At 45.3% G+C, this 27,885-nt stretch overlaps 1 protein-coding gene across 2 annotated transcripts in view; it reads right to left on the bottom strand.

Annotated features, from left to right (window-relative positions):
• ARHGEF9 (Cdc42 guanine nucleotide exchange factor 9) overlaps positions 1–27,885 on the bottom strand; it is a 262,559-nt gene that overhangs the window by 214,141 nt on the left and 20,533 nt on the right. The window contains exons 3-5 of one of the 2 annotated variants that reach the window (XM_074278057.1): positions 18,272–20,008; positions 9,497–9,638; positions 2,452–2,561 (exon numbers count right to left, since the gene is read on the bottom strand). In XM_074278057.1, the coding sequence (XP_074134158.1) occupies positions 2,452–2,561; positions 9,497–9,638; positions 18,272–19,951 (1,932 nt within the window). In that variant the 5' untranslated portion in view covers positions 19,952–20,008. The remainder of the gene's footprint in view (positions 1–2,451; positions 2,562–9,496; positions 9,639–18,271; positions 20,009–27,885) is intronic. The other variant, XM_074278058.1, reaches the window with a different exon arrangement.

Genomic DNA, 27,885 nt, shown 5'->3' with positions numbered 1-27,885 from the left:
CCAGCGCCACACACTTGCTGACTGTATATAACTCTGGCAAGTCATTTCATCCTGTTTGCCTCAGTTTCCTCATCTGTACAGTGAGCCAGAGAAGGAAATGGTGAACCACTTCAGTATCTCTGCCAAGAAAGCCTCAAATGATGACCCAAAGAGCTGGACATGACTAGAAGGACTAAACCACAGCAAAAGTTTAAGCGTCATAAAGACCTTCTCGCATAGCAGCTTTGGAGTCTACCAGCTCTGGATTCAAGTCCTGGCTGTGTGTCCCTGAACACATCAGTAACTTCTCAGGCCCCAGAGAAGCCTCAGATCCTGAGTCATCTGTGGATCACGGAGATTTCCCCACAGTGCCACCCCCCTGGCTATGCCCTGCACTTGGCAGAGGTTCAACAAACCCTCTGAGGTGAGAAGGCATTAAGCCAAGAATGCGCTTGCCAACATACCTAGCGTGTGCTGATCTACCTTCTGCTATTCTTCTATTCCACTTCAGGCCAGCTCCAATCATCAAGGAGCTTTCCCTTCAACATCTAATCTAAACCAGCTTCCCGGCCTCTGTTTACCGAAGGAGTTTGACAAAGCTAGGAGAGTGATGCATTTGGAGATGGAAGGAATCTTAAGAGATCAACCAGCCCCAAGAGGCCCTGAGAGAGGAACAGAGGCCTCCTGCATCAGCATCTCAGGAAGTACCTGAGACATCTTTGAGGAAAGTAAGCTTTGACGGCTAGCCGCTCTTCAGAACCGTAGCTGAGGAGGGGCCAGGAACCAGGGGAGGGTGCTCAAGGCTTCTGGATCCTCCGACTTGTTCTGCTCATCTTAAGCCAGTTCAGAGGTCTGGTGGCCTCAGTGCATTATAAAAGAAAAGATCAGGGAAATCTGGGAACCTGGCTTTGCATTCTGAAATTCTAATGCAGAGACTCAGCCGGGAGTAGCTTCATCTGTGTGGGCCTCAACCTCCCCTTATGTCAAGTGAGAGCATTTGATCTAGTAGACTAAGAAATCTGGCAGTGCTTTCAAGCTCCAGAGCTCCCTCAGGTTTGCCCTGCTTGTCAGGTCACCGAGTCATTGTCTTTCCAAGATGACTTCAAACCTCCTATGACTTCATCTGTTTTCAAGTATATACATACAGTAATTTTATGAAGTTGAGGCAGCCTGACAGTTCTGAGGTCAAGGAGGACAGATGCAGGGAAAGCAGCTTAAATGAAATCTGGAGACAAAGTGGGCCTGAGTGTTCTTGCCCTTTGGCTCAAAAGGAACAGAGTGGTCTGAGTCCTCTGTGCAGAGCAGTCCAAGAGAGACTGTTCCACAGCAAAGACAATTGTCTGTCTAAGCACTGCTTTTTCAGCCAATCATATTTCTAAGGACTTGAAGCTTGTATTTTTCAACATACGTGTACCCACGCGAGCACACAGGTCCATAGGCATATTGCTAAGGATTTTAGGCATGTAATTCTCAACAGATCTATACACTGCAGGCACACAGGTCTACATGTACAAATGCTCCCACACAAAGGTACATGTACATAGAGAACAGATGGATACAGGCACATAGCTCTATATAGCATGTAGAAAGCTACACCCCCCACACACACACTCACCCACACCCACGTGCACCCACACCCCCACACACAGACACAACCAGAGGTTCCTACATCCAGAGCTGGAAGGGAGGGTCTTCATAAGCCAGCTAGTCCAAAATGCTCACTGAACACATGAAAAGTCCCAGGGAGATGAAATAATTCATGCTCAGGATAGCGCAGTAAGATCAAAATGCAGCTCTTCTGTCTCTAGGGAAACTTCTCTTTCTTTCCACTTTGCTACAGAGCTTCCCCCCATGTTGTCCGAGGCAACAGACAGAGACCTGTATACATTAGGATGCTTGAACATACATAACTCCACAGCAGATATATAAATACCTATGCATGGACAGCCATATGAAAGACCATATGCATAGGTCCACACACACACGGTGGCAAGCACCCAGTCCTGCAACACCCACCCTTGGAGCTCCCAGCTTGCCTTGATATCTGTGAAACAACTTTCCCTAAGAGACAGGACCGTAAATATATCACCCGGGAGATCCGAAGGGAGCCAGGAGCCCACAGGATGTTAATAAAAATTGGCCAAATAACCTTGGGCTTGAAATCTCACAGTTTCCCCATCTGCTTGGGGAAGGAAGCCAAAGTCAAGGGCAGGAGTGGGCGGTGGGGGTCCATAAAAGGACTCAGATTTGTCTCTCAGAGAAATTAATTTCAGAGGAAAAAAACCCCAAAGGTTAATGCTCTCAATTTTGACGTCTCCATATAATAACTCAGAAACCCATTTTAAAAATCACCTCTACTTCTAACGCCGGAAGGGCTGTCACTTAAAATGTGGCCAGCAACAAGAAAGCCTCGCTCTCTTAAATGCCACCAGACCGCCAGGGCCCCCAGAGGAACAAGAAGTAAGTCCTTACTTTGTTAACGAGTACTTGTTCAGCCCCTGGTTTTAGAGGTTTCCAGTGCTGTCTCTTCTTTCGTTTTTCCCTCTGGACTTCAAGGGTCTTGGAGTTTGGGACTGTACCTGCTGTGGGGACAAAGCATAGAAATTGTTTGTTCGAGGAAATCTAGTCCAACCTGCTCAGCTGAGGTGCGGGGAACTTACTGAATCCCAGAACCATAGTGGGAAGGGACCTCAGAGGCCAGCTCGTCCGGCCACTGAGGAAATGAAGGCCCCATGAAGATGAATTGCTGGACCAGGTTTACCGCTGGGAAGTCCTTTTGACTTCCATCAAACGGGAAGCATTTATTCAACACATAGTATATAAAGTATTATGTATTATGTAAAGTATTTATTATGTAAAGTATTAAGTATACACAGGGACAAAAACAGAACACTTTCCACCCTCAGGAAGCTTCCATTCTATCCAGGAGACATGTTCATAAAGAATCAAATACAACCAGGGAGATATGTCCATAAATAAGCAGACACAACAATGCAAAGTGACTTTAGTAAGGGAGGTGTTAGCAGTCGGGGGGCCGGGATAGAGTGGCTCACGTAGGAAGGGAGCTGGAGACAAACTTTGAAGAAAGGGAGAAATTCCGAGAGGCGGATAAGGAAGATGGGACTGGGGCAGCCCAAGTGGAATTATGGAGAGGGAAGTGGGACATCATGAGTGAGGAATAGCATGCAGGCCTGTTTGGCTGCCTTGGAGAGTACAAGAAAGGAAGTAAATTGGAATAAATCTGCAGAGGCTGGTGGGGCTTAGGAAGTAGCAGAGCCAGGTCTTCAACCAAGCTATCAGCAAGGATTCATTCACTCATTTGTTTGTTTCTTTTCTTAAACATATATTTTTTTTTATTACATGTAAAGATGGTTTTCAACATTTACTTTTGTAAGATTTTGAGTTCCTAATTTTTCTCTCTGGCTCCGTTACTTCCTCCCTCCCCAGGACAGCAAGTTAGCTGATGTAGACTATACATATAGGTTATACAATCATTTTAAACATATTTCCACATTTGTCACTCAACAACAAGTATTTATTAAGGCCTTATATGCCAAGCACTGGTCTAGGCACGATGGTGGATCCGGCCTCCTGCCTAGTCCAGTGCTTTCTTCATTAAAGCAGCATGCTTCTCTTAGTAAAGACACAGAATGTCACACCTAGAAGGTAATTTAGAGGCCCTTCAATTCACATGATGGAATGAAGGCCAAGAGAGAGGACAGTGACATCCCACATCCCCAATGGCCTTCTGTCATCAGGAGTCTGGTGAGTCTGTCAACGGCCCAAGATTGAATGCCAAGGAATAACACGAAAAGAAATGCGGGTTTCTCCAAGTCCTCGCCCACCTCTGGGCCACCAGGAGGAACTAAAATGTCATAGCTGAAGCTTCACAATAGCCATGTAGAGCCTAAAGATGTGGCTCCCAGGGTTAAAGGACAGGCCTGTGGTCACACACAGTTGGCAAGTGCTAGGAGTGGCTATGTAAACTCAGCTCCTGCCCCTACTGGGTTAGCTCTGTCACCAGGCCGCCAAGGAAGTGCCTCGAGGGATACACGTGATGGCACATCAGACTCAGTCATCAAGTGGTACGGCCATCCCCGGGACGGGTAGACTGGCCAGCCACCTGCCCTAGGCAGGCAGGCCACGCCACTCTGGGGGAAGAATGGCTGAAAGTGGCTGGAGCATGGGACCTGATCTGGGAAGAGAAAGCTGGGTCTGCTCAGGCCCAGCTCAGCATGGCTTCGGTTTGTTGGTTTGTTGTGGTTATTCCACAGATGTGAAATAATTGGGGAAGTTGAGCTGACCTTACAGCACCGTGCCAAGGTTGGGCCAGTTGCTGGACAGACACGGTCAGAGCCAGAAGAGGCCTTAGAACGTGGAACGGCAGAGCTAATTTTAAATCACACCTTCAACTCTGAGCAAATTATTTAACCTCTTAGTGAGTTTTTTCATCTGTAAAAATGAGGACCGGGCCTCAGTGATCTCTAAGTTCTCTACCTTTAGCATTGATGGGATGGTAGTGAAAACAGTGACATGACTTGTGTAACCACAGCTAAGTTACTTCTCTCTGACTTCTTTCCCCTCTGCACCCCTCCCCCCCAATCTTTGGGCAGAAGTTACCCTGGAAACTTTAAAACACTGGAAAAGTATGAGTTCTTGCAGGCAACTAGGGGGCATGGGGTACTAGGCCTGCAGTCAGGAAGACCAGAGTTCAAATCCTACCTCTTGACACATAAACTAGTTGTGTGACCCTGAGCAAGTCATTTAATCTTATTTGCCTCAGTTTTCTTCCCTGTAAAACAGAGAATACAAACCTTTTAGCACTGGTGTGAAGACTCCATGAAATCAAATGTGTAAAGAGCTTAGCATACTGCCTGGCACGTAATAGGTGCTACATATACTATTCTGATTACAACCAAGCTTGTGAATTCATGTGTATAGGGAACTCCTTCCCTCAATACAGATGAGTCCCTTCCCTGCAACTTCTGATTTCATAAGCTTGCCTAGGACCTCGAGAGATTTAGCACTGTGCCCAGGCTCAGCTGGCCAGCAGGTGCTGAAGGCAAGCGTGGAACCCTAGCCTTTCTTGGAAGAAGGCCACTTCTCTAGCTGCTGCACTACACTACCTCTTTAGCACTCTCATCATTTTCTCTGTCCAAACCGTTCCTGCCCCCTTCTCTCCCCTCCTGTCTTGGGGCCCCACTTTCTGGGATGCAAGACATTCTGGAGGGAGAACAGCCTCAGTCCTCTCCCGCCTGCTCAATTGAAGTCATCAGCCAAGTCTCCCAGCCCTGTGTCCTCTGGGATTGATTCATCATCTTCTTGGGCCCCCCAGTCCTTGAGTACATTCTTGGTTGAGTACAGGCTGTGCTGCCCACATAACTGCCCTCAGAAAAAAAAGACATTAGTAGGAAGAATGATTTCCAAAAACCCAGAACGGAGCATGCCATTCTTTGTACACAAGAACATTCTGAGCCTGATGGGAGGCTGGGAGGTGGGGTGGGAACAGAGATCACCGGAGCAGGCCATACCCTGAGAGTGGACACCCTTGGTCCCTGAATCTCTTGGTCTAAGGTGCCCCAGGCTGCCACCTTATCCGCCCCTCACTCCAGACTAGCCTTATTTTCAGAGCTGGAGGGGAGGGTAAGAAAAGAGGCGATCTAGGTCACTTCCCTGCCTACTCAAGCCAAATTCCTGATAGAGTAAGCAATTCCCCTTGTTGAAAGAAGCTTGGACCCCCTGCTCAAGATTGCTGTGGCTCTCTAGGACTCTCACTCCTTAGGAAAAATGAGGTCTCGCAGAAGCTCCCCTCCTTGTCAAGGGCACTTGGCCCGTCTGTTTGAAGACGCTCTAGGACCCACAGTGCTTCCCCATCTAACCTCATCCTCTGCTGCTTGCTACGCCATCTCTCTGGGGACAAGAGAAGGCCCAGAGAACTAGTAAACTGTTTTTGTCCCAGATAAAAAGATTTGTAGTTTTACCTTTGACCATAGGTCACAGAGTCCTAGATTTCAAGTTGGAAGGGAACCCCAGAAGTCATCTGGTCCAATCAATTTACCCCCAATTTCCTGACACCAAGCCCAGGGCCAGGCCACATCTTCAAAGAGACGCTGGAAAACCACAAGTCATTCCTGTTCACACATCAACTGTACCAGGAGATTGGAGGAGAGCAATCGTTGTAATTTCCCCAGACTTTCGCCAAGCCTTTGATAAAGTATCTCGTACTATTCTTGTGGAAAAGATGGGGGAGAGGAGCTGGATATGTCCCAGTGAGGTGGGCTCTGAGCTGCCAGGATGGATGAGCTCAACAAGCAGCCATTAGAAGTTCAATACCAGCTTAGAAGAAGGCATCCAATGGCATATCCCAAGAACGTGTGCTGGACCCTGAGCTAGTTAACGTCGTCAGCCATGCTTGAAATAAAGGTACGGCCGAGCTGGGAGCCTCATCCAAATGGCAGCTGACAAAGATGGGAGGGACAGAGAGGGATTCAGAGGGATTTTGACAGGCCAGGAAACTGGGCTGAATCAAATGAAGTGAAACAATAGGGGGTCCAAGCAAAGCATCCCATTTGGGTTCAAGAAAATGACATCAGAAGCACAATGTGAGAGAGACATGATTGATCTGAAAAAAATCTGAGGTTCTTAGTGGATTGCAAGCTCCACAGGAGACAGCAATATGATGTGGCAGTGGCAAAGGCTAATGTGAGCTCTGGTTACACTGGGAAGATCAGAGCTTGCTTCTAGGAATATAACAATGAAATTCCCTCAATTCTTGGTCCTGGGCTTGGATGTCATCCAGGGCATTGGGCACATGCAGTGGAGGAGCCAGGGTGGAGGGGAAGAGAAAGCATGCTCTGAATTGAAAGTTGTGCTTAGAAGCACTGGAAGAAGGGTTGTCAAGTGGATGGGGGAGGTAATTTTGTTCTGCTTGTCCCCTGGGGCAGAATAGGAGGCAGCCAGTGGAAATTATGGGGAAGCAAATTTGTGTTCAATGGGTAGAAAACGTTCTTCGGGATGAACATCAGCCCCAAGCTGAAGGGGCGGCCGGGGCTGCGGGCAGAGGCCGGACGACCATTTGTCAGGGATGTAATAGGGAACGTTTCTTGTTGGGTAGGGTTGAACTGGATGGCCACGGCGGCCCTTTCCAGCTCTTAGGATCTGTGATCTGTGATCCATCTTCCAAATGGAGAAAAGAAGGCTCATGTTACTTATCTCATGGGTCGGTGTATGAAGAAAATATTGTGGATCTCACAGGGCTACAGAAACACTGATCGACACTATCATTTTATCATACACAGGATTAATAGAACAACACGATAATGATCAATTGTATAATTATGGATAATAAGTAAAGCATCTCTATGATAGCACAGACTTGACTCATCCACACTGGCCAGTTGTGGGCACTTATCTACCTACCCAGTTGGAGCTGGCCCTGGAAAGGAGGAGCTGATAGAAGCTGGCTTCCCAAAGAGGGTTCTGATGTCAGCATCCTCCCCAGGATTATTTTTAGCCAAGGGTGTCTGGCTGGGACTTTGAGAAGGGAAGCTGCTACGTGGGAGCCACTTATATCCTTAAGGTGAGAGCAAGCTGTTAAGCTGATGGTGATGGTAATGGTGATGGTGGTGGGGCCTGCCAGCTCCCAGGGGCATATGTCTCACCCCAGACCTATAAATAACATCCCTCACGCCACCCCATTTTTAACTGGGGATTACATCTATCCCTACTGGGCCTTCTACTGGGCCCACTACCAGCTTCTGGTGGGAATCAGGATATTGGTAGCTGAACGGATGCTAGGAACACTTTCTGGCCTACCTTGGGGCCAATGGGAGACCTGTGAGGAACACCTGCCAACTCTGGGGGAAGAAATGAGTCACAGACTTCAAATCAGAGTTAGATTGGCCCTTCGACTGTATGCCAGGAAGTGTGCTAGAGCTGGGGAGAGACAAAAGACTCTTTCTGCCTTCAGGGAGCTTCCTCCAATCTAATGGACCCTCTCTCAACTCTGCCTCTGAAATGCAAGTGGATAATGCTCTAGCATCACTGCCTAGCTCACGAGGTTGTACGGAGGAAAACCCTTTGTCTACCTTATGTCAAAATATATAAGTGGAATTTATTGTTCCATGTTCTCTTTGGCTTTAGCCTGGCCAGATGTGTGGTCTCATTGGTAGGAGGAGCTCCCAGAGAAGAAACTGCCTCCACCAAAGCCCATAAGCACCTGCTGTCCAAGTCGGAGTCTTCAAACGGGGCCTAAGCCGCTAAAAGGGTCAGAAACTTGTGCAACAACATACAGCAAAGATGTGTCACAGATGGGTCTTGAACCTGAGTCCTCTTGTCTCTAAACCTGCTCCCTCTCTCTAGCCATTCTAAGTCCTGCTTGATCTCCACTCACCTTTTCCTATACATACAGGCCAGGAGCTCAGAGCCAGGAGACCCAAGGCCAAGCCCAGACCTACCTGGGCCCTTCTCAAAGAAGGCCATTTTTGCATTTTGCCTCCCACTCAGGATCCGTGCATTTGCTCTCCCAGAGGGGTTTGTATCTGAAAAAGTACTCCTAGGAGAGGTCTACACTTGGGACTCAAAGGTCCTCATAGTCCAAGGCCCTGGGAATAGCTCCCACCTGTTACTTCCCAGCTCTTGTCAACTCTTTCCCCCTCTCCTTCTCCTCCCACAGGTCTCAGTTTTCTCCTCGGTAAAATGAGAGAGTTGGTCTAGATGACCTCAAAGGTCCCTTCCAGCTTGAGAGCTAAGAGGCTAGGATCTTCGCATGTCCACAGTGGAAAAAGCCTTAGAACAAAAGAAACTTGGAGCTGGAAGAGTGATTAAAAAAACAAACTGGTCCAGGTCCTTTCTGTTATAGAGAGGAAAACTGAGGCCCACAAGCATCTCTAAAGTGCCAAGAGCCATTAATAGCAGAGCCTGGATGAGAATCCAAGCTGGAGGACTCTCAAACACATGCTCTTGCCTTTGGAGAGCAGAAACAGCCCTAGGGAAGGGGGTACAGAGATGAATTTATCCCAAGGCAGTTAGACAGGGCAGGGGATCCTATAGTCAGGAAGCTATTTGTAGTTCAGCCCATTCTCTGTGACCCCATTTGGGGGCTTTTTGGCAGAGATACCAGAGTGATTGGCCATTTCCTTCTCTAGCTCATTTTACGGATAAGGAAACTGAGGCAAATTAAGTCAAATGACAACAGAGTCGATTCCAGGCCCCATTTCCTATCATCGGGAAGATGTGAGTTCAAATCTGGCCTCATACTTATTGGCTAGGTGATATTCAGCAAGTCACTCTACATGTTTACTTCAGTTTCCTCAAGTGTACGATGAAAATAATACGAGTACCTACTTGGTTGTGAATATTGGGAAGACACTTAGCATGGCCCCTGACACTACCCTGACATGTAGGTACTATTAAATGTTAGCTATGACTACTAGTTGTTGTTGGGGGACAAACAGGACCCAGGAGGGTCTTGGCCCACCCAGACGTGTCCAAAGCACCAAGACCCGAGGGGACCTACCTGGGTTGAGAAGCAAGCGTCTCCTCCAGCCAATCTGGTCCAACCCCATGGGTATACTCTGAGAAAGGGGTAAAGAATGGCATCGATCCAAAACCTTGAAGGATGGTGGTGACGGTGATGGGTGAGGAGGGTGGCAAGATGGCTGCAAAGCAAGGACATACCAGTTACCAATCTGCTCCTGAATGGGATGGGGAAGGGGAGACAGATGGACAATGGAAGTGGGAATAGGCAGGGCACAGAGGAAGGGGAAAAAGCTCAGAGGTGAGGGAGGCATTGAAAGTGAAAGAAAGGGGGCAGCTAGGTGGCGCAGTGGCTAGAGCACCAGCCTTGAATTCAGGAGGACCCGAGTTCAAATCTGGTGGTATCAGACACTTAACACTTCCTAGCTGTGTGATCCTGGGCAAGTCACTTAACCCCAGCCTCAGGGGAAAAAAAAAAGAAAAAGAAAAGAAAGTGAAAGAAAGATAGTGGGGACACAGCCTAAGCGAATGGAGCCTGGGGTCAAGCCACCCGACTCAGTCATTTTTGCCAAGCTGCCTCCTTTAGCCTCTGAGTTTTCTGGTTATGATACAGAGGATGGGTCCCTCGCAGCTCTTAGTCTTAATGACTCCCATGCATATCCAGGTAGCCCCTCCACATTGCAGGGTTAGGGATACAGCATAATCTAGAAAATCTACATTAAATGTTTTGGCTTTCCCTTTGTACTAGAGGAAACAAAGCCGAATTATGATAGTATTCAAAGATAACACGTGTTAAAATTATACAATACTATACACATATTTTATGCAATTAGGAGTTTCTTTTAAATCTTTATTTTCTTTTGTGAGGCAATTGGGGTGGTGGTTGTTTTTAATCTTTTCTTTTTCTTTTGGAATATTGAGTTTCTAAATCTTTTTTGCGTCATTTGCCAGCATTCACATGTTTGAGGCTTCTGCAACACTCCCCCCCCAATAAAAGTCCCATTTAATTTGTGACGCTGATGGGGTTTCTGCAATAGGGAAAGTTGCAATGTGGATGACATGACTATTTTTTACAAATATGAGAGTAAGATGGCACAATGGCTAGAGCTGGCCTCCCCCCAGGCCAAGTCAAGAAGGCCTCAGCTCAATTCCACTGCCACATACTAGCTGTGTGACCAGTTATAAGTCACCTACCTGTCAGTACTTTAGGCAACTCAGATTAAGTTGCAGAGAAGGGATGGCCTGCACTGGAGAAGGGCATTTCCCCATTGGTAGTGCCTACATCAAAGTAGTCACAAGGCAAATCGGCCCCCCTCAGATTCTTCAAAGCTCTCTGGCACCCAGCCCCTCTAGCACTTTTCACATAAGCCTTGGATTATCACCCCCCCCCCCTTGCTCTTCTTCCATAGAGGAGGTCTTCAAAGCTTAGTGTAGGGATGGATTTATCCCAGTCATTAAGTCAGAAACTTGGGATTGAAATCTAGGCCCCTGATTCTAATATTTGACTTTCTGCTAAACTTTCTGATGCAGAGAATTGAAAGGTAGTCAAACAGAGGCAGATTATTAACAGTTTCAACTATTAAGTCTTCACACAACATCTGTCGAAGCCTGAGAAGGTCTTCCCACTTTGCTTACCTTTGTTACCTTCTAGGGCCTAGACTTGTGATGTCACTAGGACAGGAGAGCCAGGGTTTCCTGCCTCTGAGGCAAAATCTCTACCCTCTCTGCCATAATGCTTTTGCCAGACAAATTCCAGTTCTTCTGTCAGCGAGGTTTATTATAGAACTTCTTCATATCACCCTTCAAAACTAGATTGCATACATGCCATTACCCCCTTTTGCAAATGTGGAAGTGGGGTCCAGAGATAGTAAAAGATTTGCCTAAAGTCCCACAGCTAGGGACTACTGGAGTTCCCTGACTCTAAACCCAGAGCTCTTTCCATTACTCAAGGCCACAGTAAGTCCTGTTTAAATAATAGGGCACCGGACCTGTAACCTCTTATTAATTTTATTCTTATTTTCATTGAGAACTTTGTTTTTGCATCCCATTCATTTCTGAATTGAACCCTCCCTTCCTCAGAAAGAAATGAGTTCAGGTTTAGTAAAACCAAACCACATCCCAACCATGTCAGACAGCATATACAGTATTCTATACCCACAGTCCACCTCTGAAATGAACAAAAGGAAGTATATATATATATATATATATATATATATATATATATATATATATATATTCTGAAATGAAGAAAAGGAAGTATATATATATATATATATATTTTTTTTTTTTTCAATCTCCTTTTTACAGTCAGATTTGGTGATCTGTTTTTATTAAGAACCCGCTGGCACTGGCAGTCGAGCTGAGAGAAATGATTATTAATAACCCATGATTTGGGGCAATCTGGAGTTTCCCCTCTTTTTTCTAAAGTCCCTTGAAGGCCATTGCTGACAGACCCCACCCAAGTGGGGGAGCTATTGTGTTCTTCTTAAGCCTGGGATGGGGCATAAACTCTGAACAGATACTTCTAGATGGGAGCTTAGTTAAGAAGGAGATAACATAAAATTCAGGTCCAGCCCCTTACTGTAAAATTTATTCTCTCATTAACTATTAACCAATCAGGGTTGATCGGGAACACCTACTCTTCAAAGGGGATTAGAAAAGCTGTGCGCCAGCTGTTACCATTATGTTTCACCTAAGAAAGAGGCGGCCAAATGACCATTCTTTTATTAAAGTGCTGGCGTTATTAATAAAATTGTTAACTTACCCAGAAATTGCCTTTTGAACACTTTCAATCACCACAGAGTCGGGAGGCGCATTTAGGGTTAGGGTTCAAAAGCAAGAGGACCAATGTTTGAATTCTTTACCAAAAACTATCTGTGAGAGCTTGGGCAAATAACTACCTCCCTGGGCCTCCTCTGTCAAAATGGGGGGGGGGGGATGGCCATTGAGGTCCCTTCTAGCTCTTGACTTATGGTGGTGGGAGCATTTAGTGAGAGGTCCAGAGAGGAAGATAGTGGCTTCATTTCTGGATGAAGTTGCAGAAACACCCTCAGCTGGGGACTACTCTCCCTCCCCAGGGGGCTTCAGGCAGAGACTGGGCAGGCACTTTGCGAATATACCATAGAGGCTGAACTAGGCAACCACTGAGTCCCTTCCTCCAGTAGAAAGAACATTCTGTAATTCAGATAGTTGACATCTTGTATCCTAAGGGCCTTTCCGGGGCTGACATCCTCTGACTGCATTTGCTGGAGACTGGCTTTGGCCACAGTGCGCGTTATGGCCACTTGGATGTGATAAACTTCCTTAATAAACTCCTCGTCACCCAACTGAAAGTCCTGTCTCACTCCTTTCTGCATTAGTCCCTGGGAGCCTAATAAGATTATAAGCTTCTTCAGTGAAGGGAAGAGTCCCATTCCCAGGGCCCATTGTGGACAGCAAGCGGTGAACTCTCACCGTGCAGAGGCTTCACAACTGCCCTCATGACAACTGATGCCAACCAAACTGGCTGGCAGAGCAATTGACTGGGAACCAGGGTTCCTGGGTTCAAATCTCAGTATCTGTGGAATTCTGTGCCTGTCACAACCTACAGCAGGGCCTCAGTTTCCTCATCTAGAAAAGGAGCAGAACTAGCATCTTTAATTTCTACAGGATGTCCCAAAAGCTTTAATGTAGTTCCAAAGTGTTAATAGCTAAAAATAGCTGACTTTTGGGATGCCCTGCATAGATTTGGAACACATTTTATATGCATCATTTCATGCGACCCTCACAAGAGACTTGGGAGTTTATTATACAATTATTATTCCTATTTTACACATGAGGAAATTGAGACCTGGAATAAGTAAATGACTTGGCCACAGTTCCACAGCTAGTCAATGTCATTCCAGACCACGCTAACCTCTTCTCTCAACTTCCTTAACCCTGAAAATCGGTGGAAAGCTCTAACATTCTGTGTTCAAAGGACTACCCCAGCCTAAATCTAGATGGAGTCCTATATTCATTTCTAGTTTAAGATGGGCACTGAAAAGCTGGTGAACAGGTAGAGGAGGGTGAACAAGATGGCAGAAGGGTTAAGCTTTAAGATCTAGAGCTGGAAGGGGCCTCAGAGGCCATTTGGTGCAACTCTCCCATTTGACAGAGAAGGAAACTGAGGACCAGGGAGGGGGAGTCGCCTAAGACGACTCAGGTAATGAGCAGTAGAGATGATGAGATTTGAACTCAAGTCCTCACAAATCCGAAGCCATTTTTTTGTCAATTGCATCCCATAGCTGCTCGAGGGTTCTCTTTAGAGAACTGGTGATATTTTGCTTAGAGAACATTAAGATGCAAGGATGCAGCAATCTGAGAGCTGTCTGACTGCTTTGCCTCCTTCTTAGGGTTTCCCCACTTCTGGGGATTTCATCAGATTAGTAAGACTTAGCATGACCACCCATCAGCCTAGACGAGAGCTGCTCAGAAAGTCAGAGACTTGCCAATCTCAGCCACTCTGGGAGTAGAATTACAGATGGACACCATCACACCTGGCTAACAAAGTCTTTAAAAGAACTTTTACCTCTTAAGGAATATATATATATATATATATATATATATATATATATATATATATATATATATACACACAAACCTCTTCAAAACTGTTCATGACAAAGTACAATGCAAATTAACACAATTCTGAGGTTTCACGTCATACCCATTAGACCGGCAAAGGGGACAAGAGATAGGAAGAATCGTTATTGGAGAGGCTGTGGAAAGAAAGGTCCACTGATACATTATTCGTGGAGTTGTGAATGCTAACGAGCCTTAGGAAAGCCATTAGGAATCATGGGAAGAAAAGTGACTATACTTTTTATGTCCCTTAACCCAGAGATCCCATTACTAGCATAGGAATACTCAAGGGGTATGAGACAGAAAAAACAAGATTCCCCTCCACTCCAAAAATATTCAGGGCAGCACTTTCACTGGTAGCAAAGGAGACGGAACAAATATCTGATTATTAACTGGTAAATGGATGAACAGACAAAATGAAATGTTATAACTCGGAAAAAAATGACAAATGGGAAGAAGTCTGAAAAATATGGGAAGATTTCTATCAGTTCGCATGAGCAAATAAGAAAAACCAGGAGAACAATATACACACAACAACAATGTAAATAAAATGAAAATGAAAAAGAAGCAATCTCCAATATAGGTTCCAGAGAAGAGATGTTGACTCTTTCCTCCCTCCTTAACAACAATTTCACTGTCAACTCTATTCTGGATGTGATTTATACTAGTGAGGAAGAACTGTTTGATGAAGTAGAAATGGCAAGGATCTTGGGGGGAAATGCTCACTCAAGTTTGTGACAGAGGAAAGGAAAGCCTTCATCTTCTCTCTGACAACATACTTTAGATTTGGGAAGAGCCGATTTCAAAGTATTCAGTGAAAGGACAGATGGAATCTTATGGAATGAAACCTAAAGAGGACACCAGCTCACAAGGAATGGGAAATTCTTGGGAATTTCATTCTGAAGGCATATGGAGAAACAATTCGGGTGAGGAGAGACAGGGCTGTCAAGAGACCAATGTGTGATATGCAGAGAACTCACTGACCACCTGGAAACGGGTACATGGGAAGACCAATGTGAGTCAATTTTAGTGACCTTTGAAGGCTCAGGAAGACATCTCTTGACAAAGGTGACAAACTCAAGATGCAGAACGAGGAGTTCATTTTTAGACACAGCCATAGCTGATTAGACACATCAATTACAAGGGCTTCGTTGTTCTTTGGTTGATTTTATTTTTGTTTTTCCTGGTTGCCACATGGCTCCCAATCCATGCCATGCTTCTTTGGAATTCGGTCTTTTCTATACTTGACCCTTGTTCCTGCCAGGGAGGCCCTGGCATCTTGCCGACAACACAGAAGACAAATTCATGTGGTCCTCAAAGATCTAAAACTCTTCAACCATCACTGACAATACATGAAGTTCTCCAGGAAGCCAGTAGATGGCAGAACTAGACTTCTTCCAAGAAAGAGTTCCTATATTGAATTCTAAAGGGGTGGTGAAATGTTGATGACTTGGAGCTAGCAGAAAGTAAGTGTGTGTGTGTGTGTGTGTGTGTGTGTGTGTGTGTGTGTGTATGTGTGTGTGTGTGTGTGTGTGTGTAGGGGGAGGAGGGAGGCTAGTGTTCGGGTGTGGGGATGTAGTGTGTGGAGGGAGGGGTGTGTGTGTGTGTGTGTGTGTGTGTGTGTATGTGTGTGTGTGTGTGTGTGTGTGTGTGTGTGTGTGTGTGTGTGTGTGTAGGGGGAGGAGGGAGGCTAGTGTTCGGGTGTGGGGATGTAGTGTGTGGAGGGAGGGGTGTGTGTGTGTGTGTGTGTGTGTGTGTGTGTGTGTGTATGTGTGTGTGTGTGTGTGTGTGTGTGTGTGTGTGTGTGTGTGTGTGTGTGTAGGGGGAGGAGGGAGGCTAGTGTTCGGGTGTGGGGATGTAGTGTGTGGAGGGAGGGGTGTGTGTGTGTGTGTGTGTGTGTGTGTGTGTATGTGTGTGTGTGTGTGTGTGTGTGTGTGTGTGTGTAGGGGGAGGAGGGAGGCTAGTGTTCGGGTGTGGGGATGTAGTGTGTGGAGGGAGGGGTGTGTGTGTGTGTGTGTGTGTGTGTGTGTAGGGGTGGGTAATTAAATGAAACCAAGGTTAAAATGAAAAGGACCTGTCCAACATTATCCCCTATAGTTTTTTCTCCATACTACACATACTGCACAGACACCCTTTTTCTGAACCCTTGACTATAGGCCCTCTGCTGACCTCCTCAGACTATTTCTGCCTGAAATGCCATCCCTCCTCTTTGCCTGCTGAATTCCTGAATAACTGACAAGAAGCCTAATCAAATGTCGCCTCTTCCAAGAAGCTTTCTTTAATTTCCCCCTGGCTGAAGTCTCTGGAGTTGGAGGGCCTGTATTCAGATCTTGCCTCTACCACACACTGTGAAACGTGATCGCTGAGCTCAGTACAGCCAGGTGACTCTTTAAGACTTCCAAATTACAAAAGGGAGTGATGTGCTATGGCGCCATAGATTGAGCTGTGGCCCTGGACTCAGGAAAATCTGAGTGAGTTCATCTGGAGTATTGAGTTTCATTTGGGAAGCACAACATCTTAGGGGGGTCATGGACAAGTGGGAGCATGAATGATGGCCAGGACGTTTCTGGGAATGGAAGCTCTGCCAGGCAAAGTTCAATGGAAGGAACTGGGAATGCTTACGCTTGAAAGGAAAAAACTCCGAAGTGAAGAAATGAGAGATCTCTTCAAGTACCTAAAAGGCTGTCATGGGAATGAAGGATGACCTATGTTCCAATAGATTCCAGAGCTAGAACCAGAAGATAGAAAATTCAAGGGAGTATGTTCTGGGTCCATGGTAGGAATTAGAACTCTTCAAAAGAAGAATGGGCTGGGGAGGGAGATAGGGCTCTCTTCACTGGAGGTCTTCACAGCCTGGTGCCCCATTGGCAGATAAGTTATCAAGAGCTTTCCTACTCCTCAAATTCATGATTGCTAAGGTCCTTATCAGTTCCTGATTCTGCAACTCAGGTAATGCTTACTTTATAGTAATTCCTTGCATCAACAGCCACCAACTCATTCACTCCAAGCTTCATAGGTGACTCTTTGTCCTATTCGTAAAGGAAGACCATTGCCTTGGGAAGGAAAAATCCAGCATTCCTTGCTCTCTCACATCCTCACGTAAGGAATCTTGCATTAGATAGCCACATTCCTCTGTACATTCAGACCTCCCCCCAAACATCAGGGTAGCAGAATGCCCTGCTATTTCCCCTAATCCATGCTTAAAAGTCTAAGCCCCTGGTCCTCCCTCCTCCAGGATATCTTAATTTTTTTTCTGCAATCTCCTTCTTCCTTTTTAAATAGCTCTTCCCGTTCACTGGACACATCTTTGCCTAGTTCCTTCTACCATTCCTTAATTGTTCCACCAGTGAGCATGCTGAGGGAGATGTGGCTTTCTTGTCATGGTAGCAAGAGCACTGACGACTAGGGTCTGGTAGCCTACAAATCAGGAAGGCTCAAAGGGTCAGAATGTCATTGGTCTGGGACAGTCGCCACCGCCCAGGCCTTTGGTGAACACTGCACTTAAGACTCCAGAGCAAAGCAGGGGAAAAGGCACCATGCTGCCACAGATGGACACACAGTCACCACATTTACAAGGGAAAAGTTACCAAATAACCACGCTCCACAGGCTAGCCCTTCTGCTTGCTCAGTTCTACCTTCAGAGTCTGGTTTCTCCCCACTCCTTACTGCTCAGCTTCCTGGTCCCCAGCTCAATAGACCTGACAACTCCCGAACGGAAGAGATTTGATTTCTCCTCCTCACAGTACAGCCTGACCTGATGTTGGGCAGAGAGTAGGCACAGAGCCCGTTTTAAATGACCTGACTGAATTTCTAAGAGGAGGAAAAACTCATCATTTTAGGTTGGCTTGGGGACTTCTCTGCCAAGAGGCAAGGATAAAAATAGATGACCTCCAGAAGATCCTTTGAGGCCTGAAGTGAATGGGCGGGCTTTGGAGAGGTCAGGCAGAATGGGAGGAGGCTCTAGGAGGTTTGAACACTAAAGGTAATGCTGAGGTTTCAAAAGCTTTGCATAGCCCAAGTCACAGAAGGATTGAGGGTTAGTGCTAGATGAGGTTTTAGAAGGCAGCATGTAGGAAGCCAGAGTTGGAAGACGGTAGAAAATAAAATAAGGTGAGGCCTGGGGGGTGTCCAGAAGAGGCCCTTAAAATAGAACGCATGCAGTGAAAGGGCTGGACACAGCCTCAGAGGTGGTGCTCTAAGCCAGCCATCTTACCTTCCTGTTGTTGATTTCAGTAAGGGACACAATGGTACACAGGCTCATCTGGAATGGGCGGCACTTGGGACTGTACTTCAAATGGCCTGCTTCATCCAGGAGCTCAAAAGAGTCTTGCTCTTCAGTCTGGCTAAGGCCATCCTCTTCCCCCTCCTCTTCCTCTTTAATATGAGTATGTCCCTCTTCACAGGCCAACTCGCCCACAGTCTGCTGTGACGCAATAGCTTGGTTTGGTTCAGAGGACTCTTTAAGAGTTTTTGGGTCTACAGTTTGGGGCTTGTCATGAAAGTCTTGAGAAGAAGGCTGAACTTCTGAGAATTCATGGATGTGTAGATGGGCAGAAGGGCCTGCTGAAATGTGATCATCATTTTGAAGGGTTGAGAGAGAGAAGATAGGAACATCGGGCTGGGAACAAGAAGTTTGGCTCAAACCTTGGGTCTCACCATTCAGTCCCAAAGAAGAAGCGACATGGACAGATTCTGCATCTGGACCCTGCTGTCCAGCACCAATCCAGGAGGAAGCTTGCAGACTGGAATGATCCCAAATCCCCGAGTCAGGAGACTGAAGTGACAGCCTCTTCAAGAAGGAAACTGGGACCTCCTGCAGCTGAGATGAAGATTTGGCTTCTTCCTGACAAGCTGTTCGGGAATATCCTCGCCACTTTCTGGCCACTTCTGCCATGTTGGTAAAAAATTTGAAGACACCCCCAAAGTGTGTGGTCTTATTAGTACTGCTTTCCTTTCTCAGTGGGCTAGGGTTTTCTTCACGGCCCAACTCAAAGTCCAAATACAGAGTTGAATTCCCCGTCGCACCCTTCATGTCCTGGAAACTGCTGTCCAGGTCTGACTCGGTGGCTTTAGGGTTTTCTTTGCTCACCAATGAGATCCCTTTCAGGTAGTTCCAGACGTCTGAGGTCCTCCTGCGACGGTTATCCTGGGGGAGGGTCTGGCACCGCTTCCGACAGTCCTGGGCGGCCCGCGGGGAGTGGGATACAACATTCAGATCTTCATTTTTTGTGTCCTCCAGCTCTCCAGGATGGATCATTTCCCCGTCTTCATTTGTCTGCATAGCAACATCCTGGAAGCCCTTCCCATCACTGGCTTTCACCTCAGGGGGTGGGATGCTCAACTCCACATCTTCAAAACAGGCTTCCAGGCCCTCTGTATGCCCAGCATAGGAGTGACGAAATAGCTTTTGATTATCTGACAGTCTCTTAACTCTGTAAAGGTCCTTCTGCCAAAGACCATCTTCGTGGTCACTGAGACAATCATGGACAGATTGGGCTTTGAAACTCCTCTGAGTGGCACTCTTGCACAAACTGGAAGATGATCGGAGTCTCTTAATGGATTTCATCCGGTCCATGAAAGTGATTTTTGGTTTGTTCTCTGATGTTTTCACAGGGCCTCCAAAGACAATCATGGACTGGGGCCTCTTCCCTTGGACCACAGGCCCTTTCTTCCGGCTAACAAAATTCCAAATCTTGTTGACTTTAGCTTTCTTCTTAAGCCAGCTCGTTTCTTCTTTTGAATGATTGTCTGCCTTAGCAGAGAGCTCCAGGTCGCTGAGCTCCATTGCACCAGCCACTTCTATCTCTGCATTAGCCTGGCTCAAGATCAGGCCTGCACACCCATTGAGTGCATGCTCAGACTGGGCATTGGGGCAGCCATCAAGGGGCTCCATGATAACCAGAAAAGGGGCAAGGGAAGGGTCCTAAAGTCATGGACTTCCAGGTATTTCCTTTAGAAGGAAAAAAAAAAAAGGAATGATATTAGAGAAGGCAGCAAGTACAGATGCATTGGGCTCATCTTGGTGAAATACACACAAGGTCCTGAGCTCCCCAAAATGCTCCCAGAACATTAGTATTTTGACAATGCAGTACAAATAGCAATAACAACATATCATCTTGCTATCTATCATAACTTTTAAAAAGTAATATTAACTAATATCTTCTCTAGCCCTGTAACATTTGCCAAGCACTTTAAACATGTTATCTGATTTGATCCTCACAACAAATTCTGGGAGGCAGATGATATTTCTTAGCTTCATTTTTCAGGCAAGGAAACTGAGGCAGGTAGCAGTTAAGTGACTTGTCCAGGATCACACAGCTGGTAGGTTCTGAAGCCAGATTAATGTTCAGGTCTTCCTGACTCCAGGCCCAGGACTCAACTATATCAATTGTTCTGAAACTCTGGGGCCTCAGTACTCCTCTGAGGATTCCCCAAAGAGCTTTTATTTTATGTGGGTTTTATCTAGCAGCAGTTACCAGATTTGAAATTAAAACCTCGAGGACGCCTTTGATTTTTTTTTTTACTTAATATTTTTTCCCAGTTACATGTAATGATAGTGTTCAGCATTCAGTTTTATAAGATTTTGAGTTCCAATTTTCTTTTCTCCCTCTCCTACCTCCAGCCCTCCCTTCCCTCCCTCTCTCCCCTCTTTCCCTTCTTCCTTCCTTCCTTCCCTCATTCCCCCAGACAGCAAGCAACTCAAAATAAGTTATACATGTAAAATCATGTTAAACATATTTCCTTATTAGTCTTGTTATGAAAGAAGAAACAGACCAAAAGGAAAAAAAAAACATCAAAAAAATAAAGTGAAAATAGTATGCTTCAATTTACATTCAGATTCCAGAGTTTTCTCTGGCATTTTCCACCCCAGGTCTATTGGAATTGTTTTGCATCACTGCATTAAGTCTGTCAGAGATGATATATCACACAATGTTGCTGTTACTGTGCACAATTTTCTCCATTGAGGCCCCCTTTAAAGTTTCAAGGACCTCAAGAATCCACAGTCCATGCTTCAAGGACCACTGAAATGGATCAGCTAGCTGCATCTCAAAGTGCCTTCCTTACCATAAACCTGTATGAGTCACGAAGAGGCTAAACTCACAATCACCCAGCTAGGGTCAGAAACCTTGTGTAAACATGAGTCCTCAAGACCCCCCGGCCAGTGCTGACCCCTCTCCCTCAGAGATATCACCTTCATACTTTAGAACATCCCAGTCCAAGTCCTAGGATCATAGGGCTTAGAGTTGGAAGAGAACTGAAAATGCCTCATTTTACAGTTAAGGGAAGTGAGGCCTAAAGAAGTTAAGCAATTGGCTCAAAGTTACACCCGGATTTGAGTCTGGAGTCTTCTGACCATAAATCCAATGTTCTCTCCAGTGAGGCCCTAGATCGGCCATCTATTAACTGTGTCAAGATGGGTAAGTAACAGCTTCTATGAGCTTCGGTGTTCCCAGCAGGAAAATGGAAATAACAATCCTTTCTTTTTGTTTGTGTTTTGCTGAGGCAATTGGAGTTAACTGACTTGTCCAGGGCCACACAGCTAGGAAGTATAAAGTAACTGAGGCTAGATTTGAACTCAGGTCCTCCAGACTCCAGGGCTGGTGCTCTATCCACTCTGCCACCTCGCTGCCCTGTGAATAATAATCCTTAGCCAGGAGTCTCACTGGATTAGTATGAAGATTAAATGTGGCCTGCCTCAGTAAGGTGAGACTGTGTTATTATTATCGGCATTGTCATCTAGCAAAGCATCAATAGTTAAAACTTAACTAATGAAGACATTTATTTTGGAAGAGGGCGAGCTAAAAATCAGCTCTCAAAATATAAATACTCCTGAGGGGCAGACTAGATATGATCAGTCACTGATACGTCAATGAGAATCAGTTATAAGCTCTTAGACAGTACAAGGCTTAGGGCTAGGCCCTGGGTTACAAAAAAATCAAGTATGGGGCATTCGGTGACACTTACCAGCTGTGTGACTCCTAGCAAGTCACTTAATCCCAGCTGCCTCACAGGGAAAAAAAAAAAAAGTAAAGGTTTTCGGCCTCTCAGAGCTTTAATAAAAATTGGGAGAGTGGGGAAGGAGATGAAGACTCTCTATTTACAGAAGCCTCTATGGGGAAAGCTCACCCCCATGGAACAAGACTTCCATTTGAAGAAAGCTTTCAAGATGGCACCCTCCGTTAGGAACTCCCCACACCACAGGGCAGAGACTCATAGGACCCCTACGGGGAAACCCTTCCTGATTTCACATTTCAGGAGGGAATGAAATTCCATAACCCACTTCAGGAACTGATACTGAGAAATGTATCAGATGTAAAGCACAGCATGTCAGAGATAGGATCTTGGAATACAGTGTTGGAGCTGGGAGGGGACCAGAGAGCTTCAAGGGATTTAGAACAGAATGTATCAGAGCTGAGATAGAATGAAGGTGGGGAAAAGAAGACTATGGAACACAGCATGTCAGAACTGGCAAGGATAGTCTTTGTTTTAAGAGCCCTTCCAGTCTCCATTCTATGGTCTCAGGATCAGGGGCACTCCTTTTAAGATCAGCTATGTGGCACAGGAAAATCTCAAAGGCCTTATTTATGGGAACAGTAATCCACAGGAAGCCCAATTTTCCATCCTCGCCTTAAAGAACACAAAGGCCTTGTCCTTGTTCTGAGTTGGGTCCTGCTAGGGAGTAAAGGGCAAAACTTAGGCGAAGGAAGAGAATTCACAGCCAGAGAACAAAGAGAAATCTCCAGCAGAAGGGAGAACCAGCCCCTAGAGACTGGCCCGGTACACTAGGGCTTCTGTAGCCCCAGACAGAAGGAAAATGATGAGGCCCACAGTGGAGTTCTTCTCGAAAAGAAGGGAAAGAGGAAACAGATGTTTCAACCTAGAGAACCAGGATAATTGTTCCTCTGAGGTATACTATCACCTCAGGGAGCTGAACAAACAAACAATGAGCAGTTTGGACTGAGTCTCTGTATGATTTGGGTGCTGGCTGTCACATGAGAGATATAAGAAGATAGATCTTTGAACAGCAGAAGGAGGCCTTGTGTGGCCAGGGAGAGCCAGAGGTCAGTCAAAAAAACAAAAGCTTTCGGAGCTGCTAGGAACTTTCAGGGAACATCTTCATTTATCCTGCACCACATTTGAGAGATTAAGGGACATAGGGAAGAATCTACCTTCCCACTCACTTCAGAGATGAGGAAACCAAGTCTCACAGATAATAGAAAGCAGAAAAGAACTATAATTTGAGGTTATTCAAAAATAGAAAAGAAGTGAACAGCACACCCTAGAAACAAACAAACAAAGCCCAGTGTTCAGAGAACCCAAGAGCGCTGAAAATTGGCTGAGATGCCAGTGTTGGAGAGGCTGTGGCAAAACAGGCTCACTAATATACCGACATCAAAGTTGTTCTGAATCACTCCAACCACTTTAAAAACAATTTGAGGTTATGTTTGAAAAGATTTCCTATTCTTGGTCCCAGACATCCTGCTAAGTATATACCCCAAAGAGCTCAAAGACAGATAGAAAGGTCCCATATATGGGTAGGCCAAGCTAATATAAATGACAAAACTGCCTAAATTAATCTACTTATTTAGTGCCATACCAACCAAACTCCCAAGAAAGTATTTTACAGAGCTAGAAAAAATACAAAAAAAATTTATCTGGAAGAACAAAAGATCAAGAATTTCAAGGGAATTAATGAAAAAAAAATGCAAATGAAGGTGGCCTAGCTGTATCAGACCTAAAACTATATTACAAAGTAGCAGTCGTTAAAACCATTTGGTTCTGGCTAAGAAATAGAATAGTCAATCAGTGGAATTGATTAGATTCATAGGACAAAATAGTCAACTCTAGCAATCTAGTGTTTGTCAAACTTAAAGACCCCAGCTTTTGGGATAAGAACTCACTATTTGACAAAAACTGCCGGGAAAATTGGAAACCAGTATTGCAGAAACTCGGCATTGACTCACACTTAATACTGTACACCAAGACAAGATCAAAATGGGTTCATGATTTAGACATAAAGAATGATAGTATAAACAAATTAGAAGAACATAGGATAGTTTACCTCTAAGATCTATGAAGAAGGAATTTGTGACCAAAGAAGAACTGGAGATCATCACTGAACAAAAAATAGGTTATTTTGATTATATGAAGTTAAAAAGGTTTTGTACAAACAAAAATAATGGAGATAAAATTAGAAGGGAAGCAATAAACTGGAAAAACATTTTTACATTCAAAATTTCTGATAAAGGCGTCATTTTTAAAATATACAGAGAACTGACTTAAATTTATAAGAATTCAAGTCATTCTCCAAATAATAAAATGATCAAAGGGTATGAACAGAAAATTTTCAGATGAAGAAATTAAAATTTCTAATCATATGAAAAGGTGCTCTAAATCACTATTGATTAGAGAAATGCAAATTAAGACACCTCTCAGAATGGCTAAGATGACAGAAAAAGGTAATGAGGAATGTTGGAGGGGATGTGGGAAAACTGGGACACTGATGCATTGTTGGTAGAATTGTGAATACATCCAGCCATTCTGGAGAGCAATTTGGAACTCTGCCCATAGGGCTATCAAACTGTGCATACTCTTTGACTCAACAGCGTTTCTACTGGGCTTATATCCCATAGAAATTTTATAGAAGGGAAAGGGACCCGCATGTGTTTGTGGCAGTCCTTTTTGTAGTGGCAGTTAACTGCAAACTGAGTGGATGCCCATCAGTTGGGGAATGGCTGAATAAGTTGTGGTATACGAATGTTAGGGAATATTATTGTTCTATAAGAAACCACCAGCTCCTGTCTCAGGAGCATACAATGCTCAGCAGTATCAAGGTATCAACACTACAGCTAAAAGGGAGGCAGACAGATCCTCAAAGCTGAAGGGAACTTAGAACCTGGAGTGTCAGAGCCCTTAGATATCATGTAGTCCAATTCCTACATTTTACACAAGAAGAAACTGAGGCCCAGGGTGGGGAGGGGGATATTCAGTGGTACAGCAGTTATACAAAGTGTCCAATACCCAGCTCGGTGGGCAGTCTGAAAGCAAAAATCAACCATCAAGAACGAGAGTTGCTAAGAGTTCTGATTCTGGAATCAGCTTATCTCCCAACAAGGAATAAAGACTATCAGTGCCTTCTCTGTAATTCTTCATCTAAGAAAGCTGCTCAGAAGAGTTTGAAAGACTGAAGACACATAGCACACATCTAAAGCAAGCCTTGAATCTGCATCTTCCTAATTCCTAAGTCAGCTCTCCCTCTACTGTGTGATACTGCTTCTCTGGAATAGAAACATGCCCTCTTTCTGCTTTAGGTCCCTTCTATCATATCACACACATTTCAGATTCTAAGATCCCAAGCAGACCGGACATTCCATGTTCCAAGGTCCACTCCAGTGCCCCCCAACAGTCATCTACAAAGCCACTTAGGTTGCCTCCAAAAGCAGCAGCCACTCCTGCTTCTGAATCACTCTCAGGGCCCTGCCCCCTGCTGTTTTTCCCCAGAAATGAATAATGGCCCAAGATCCATTCCCCAGATGGGGCTGAAACTAAATGAAGCTACAGCTTTAATATCTCTTGGCTATTGTCTCATTGTTCCCTTTCTCTCAGTTTTGAAACTCTCTGTAAAACAATGAGGTTCTAAAATTGGGCATCCTATTACGTGCCAGAAAATTTAGAGCCGAGGACCCTGGGGCCGGATACCCGGCTGATTGTTTAGGATTTCCTGAATTTTTCTAAAGTCAAAGGGGCCTGAATCAGGAAGGAGGGTGAGGGTGGGAGCAGTGTGATACTGACAGGTGGGCGGGCCTGTATTATCCATGAAGACATCAAGAAGACCTCTCTCTGACTCCCTCTGTCTTTCTCTGTCTCCCTCCTCTCTCAGAGGCAGAATTTGAGGCCATTCCACCTTAGCTTTCAAGGGTCTGGACATGGCTCCCAACCGAGAAAAGCTGGGCTCAAATGGAAGCTCTGCCACACAGCTTCCATGGGACTCAGAAGGCCTAGGCACAAACTCCACTTCTGATGCTCACTCTTATATGATCTTGGCCAAGTTATTTCATCTCTGTGGGAGAAGGGGGTTCTCAGTTTCCTCATTTGTAAAATCAGAGGGTGGGACTAGATAGCTCTGAAGCCCCTTGTCCTCTCTTGTGCCTCTTTCCTTCTCTTTAAAATGTGGAAGGGAGGGGATGAACACTACGATCTCTAAGATCCCATCCAAAAAGGAGATTCTACTGTAGTCCTGCTCAGAAAGGATCACAGATCCACAGATCATGGAACCAGAAAGAACCTCAAAGTTCACTGAATCAGATTCTCTCCTTTTACAAAGGGGAAAACTGAGGTCTGCAGAATAGTGACTTCCCCGGTTGCACAATTAAGAAGAGACAGTTAAGAGTTGAAAGCTGATCTTCCAACTTCAAATCCAGACTTCCTGCCCCTTGTTGTTCAATTGTTTTCAGTCATATTTAATTCTTCATGACCCCACTTGGGGTTTTCTTGACAAAGATACTGGGGCATTTTGCCATTTCCTTTTGTAGCTCATTTGACAGATGAGGATACTGAGGCAGACAGGGTGAACCGACAAAACTGTCCATCTTGCCCAGGGTCACACAGCTAGGAAGTGTCTGAGGCCGCATTAGACTAGAGTTACGGGGCTTGTCTAGCCCAAGCACATAAAGACCTTCCCTGGCAGAATGGACGGGTGAGAAAAATGTGTTCTGAAGGCTGCTGAAGCAGGTGCTGTGGAGCACTTAGAGCTCCAAGCACAGAAGACACCAAGGTCAGTCACTGCATGTCAATATACTATCAGCACTCTGACTTTTGTCCTGCCCCTGGACATCAATGGCTCAGGAAGAGAGAGTGACGCTGACAACTTGGTGCAACTCTGCCTCACTTAAGTTCGATTCACGTGTAAGTCAAGACATCACCTGTGATGTCACTGGTACTCTTTGGAAAGAAAGGATGAACCATCAGAACATCAAAGACTCTGTCACCTTGCCTCTGTCTCCTACCCTTGCCTCCTCAGTCTGTGACTCCTTGGGCATGATGTACAGAGTCAGAGTGACTCTGGCACTGAGAAAGAGCAATTTTATCAAAAGGGGCACCAGCAAAGAACGCAGGAGTTCTTAAGGGAGTCTTGGTCTCCTCATTGTCAAGTGAGGACAAAGCTTTAACTATCTGTTCTCGATGGGGCTTGGTAAGGCTCAGCTGAAATGACAAAAATGAAATGCAATGTAATCATTTTGTTCTGTCCAAGTGTCAGCTGTCATTACTTTAGAGAAGAATCTTGCCTGCTAACCTGGGCAGCTTTAAGTCAGGAAATCACTCACACTTCTCTAGCACTATAAGGTCTAAAAATGGCTTTCCTCCCCAAAAACCTGGGAAGGAGGTCATGCAAGTCTGATTATCTCCATTTGACAGCTAAGAAATGCCAGGACCCCAATTCAGACTCACATTTGTTCAAGGTATAAGGTTCCAAGGATGACATTTGGATTTCTGGACCATTGCTTAAAATAAGAGAATCACAGTACAGAGACGGAGAAGACCGAACAATATCCCATAAGAATGTTTTTGCCACAACTGGAAATGGCAAAGCGGATGCCTGTCGATTGGGGAACATTAAACAAAGTATATGGCACGTGGATGGAATATTAGTGGGCTGTAAGAGATGATGACTGAGAGGAGTAAAGAGAAGAAACTTACACGAATTGGTAACAAGTGAAGCAGACTCAAGAAAGTGATTTTCAAAGACTGCATCAATGCAGATGGAAAGAACCGCCACCTTAAAACAATAAAAAATAAATATTGTGAAATGACACAGAACAAGCTAGG

This window comes from Sminthopsis crassicaudata, chromosome X (genome assembly GCF_048593235.1).
Source record: "Sminthopsis crassicaudata isolate SCR6 chromosome X, ASM4859323v1, whole genome shotgun sequence".
NCBI lineage: Eukaryota > Metazoa > Chordata > Mammalia > Dasyuromorphia > Dasyuridae > Sminthopsis > Sminthopsis crassicaudata.
Note: the sequence above shows the minus strand (reverse complement) of the source record. Positions and strands in the feature narration are given on the sequence as shown.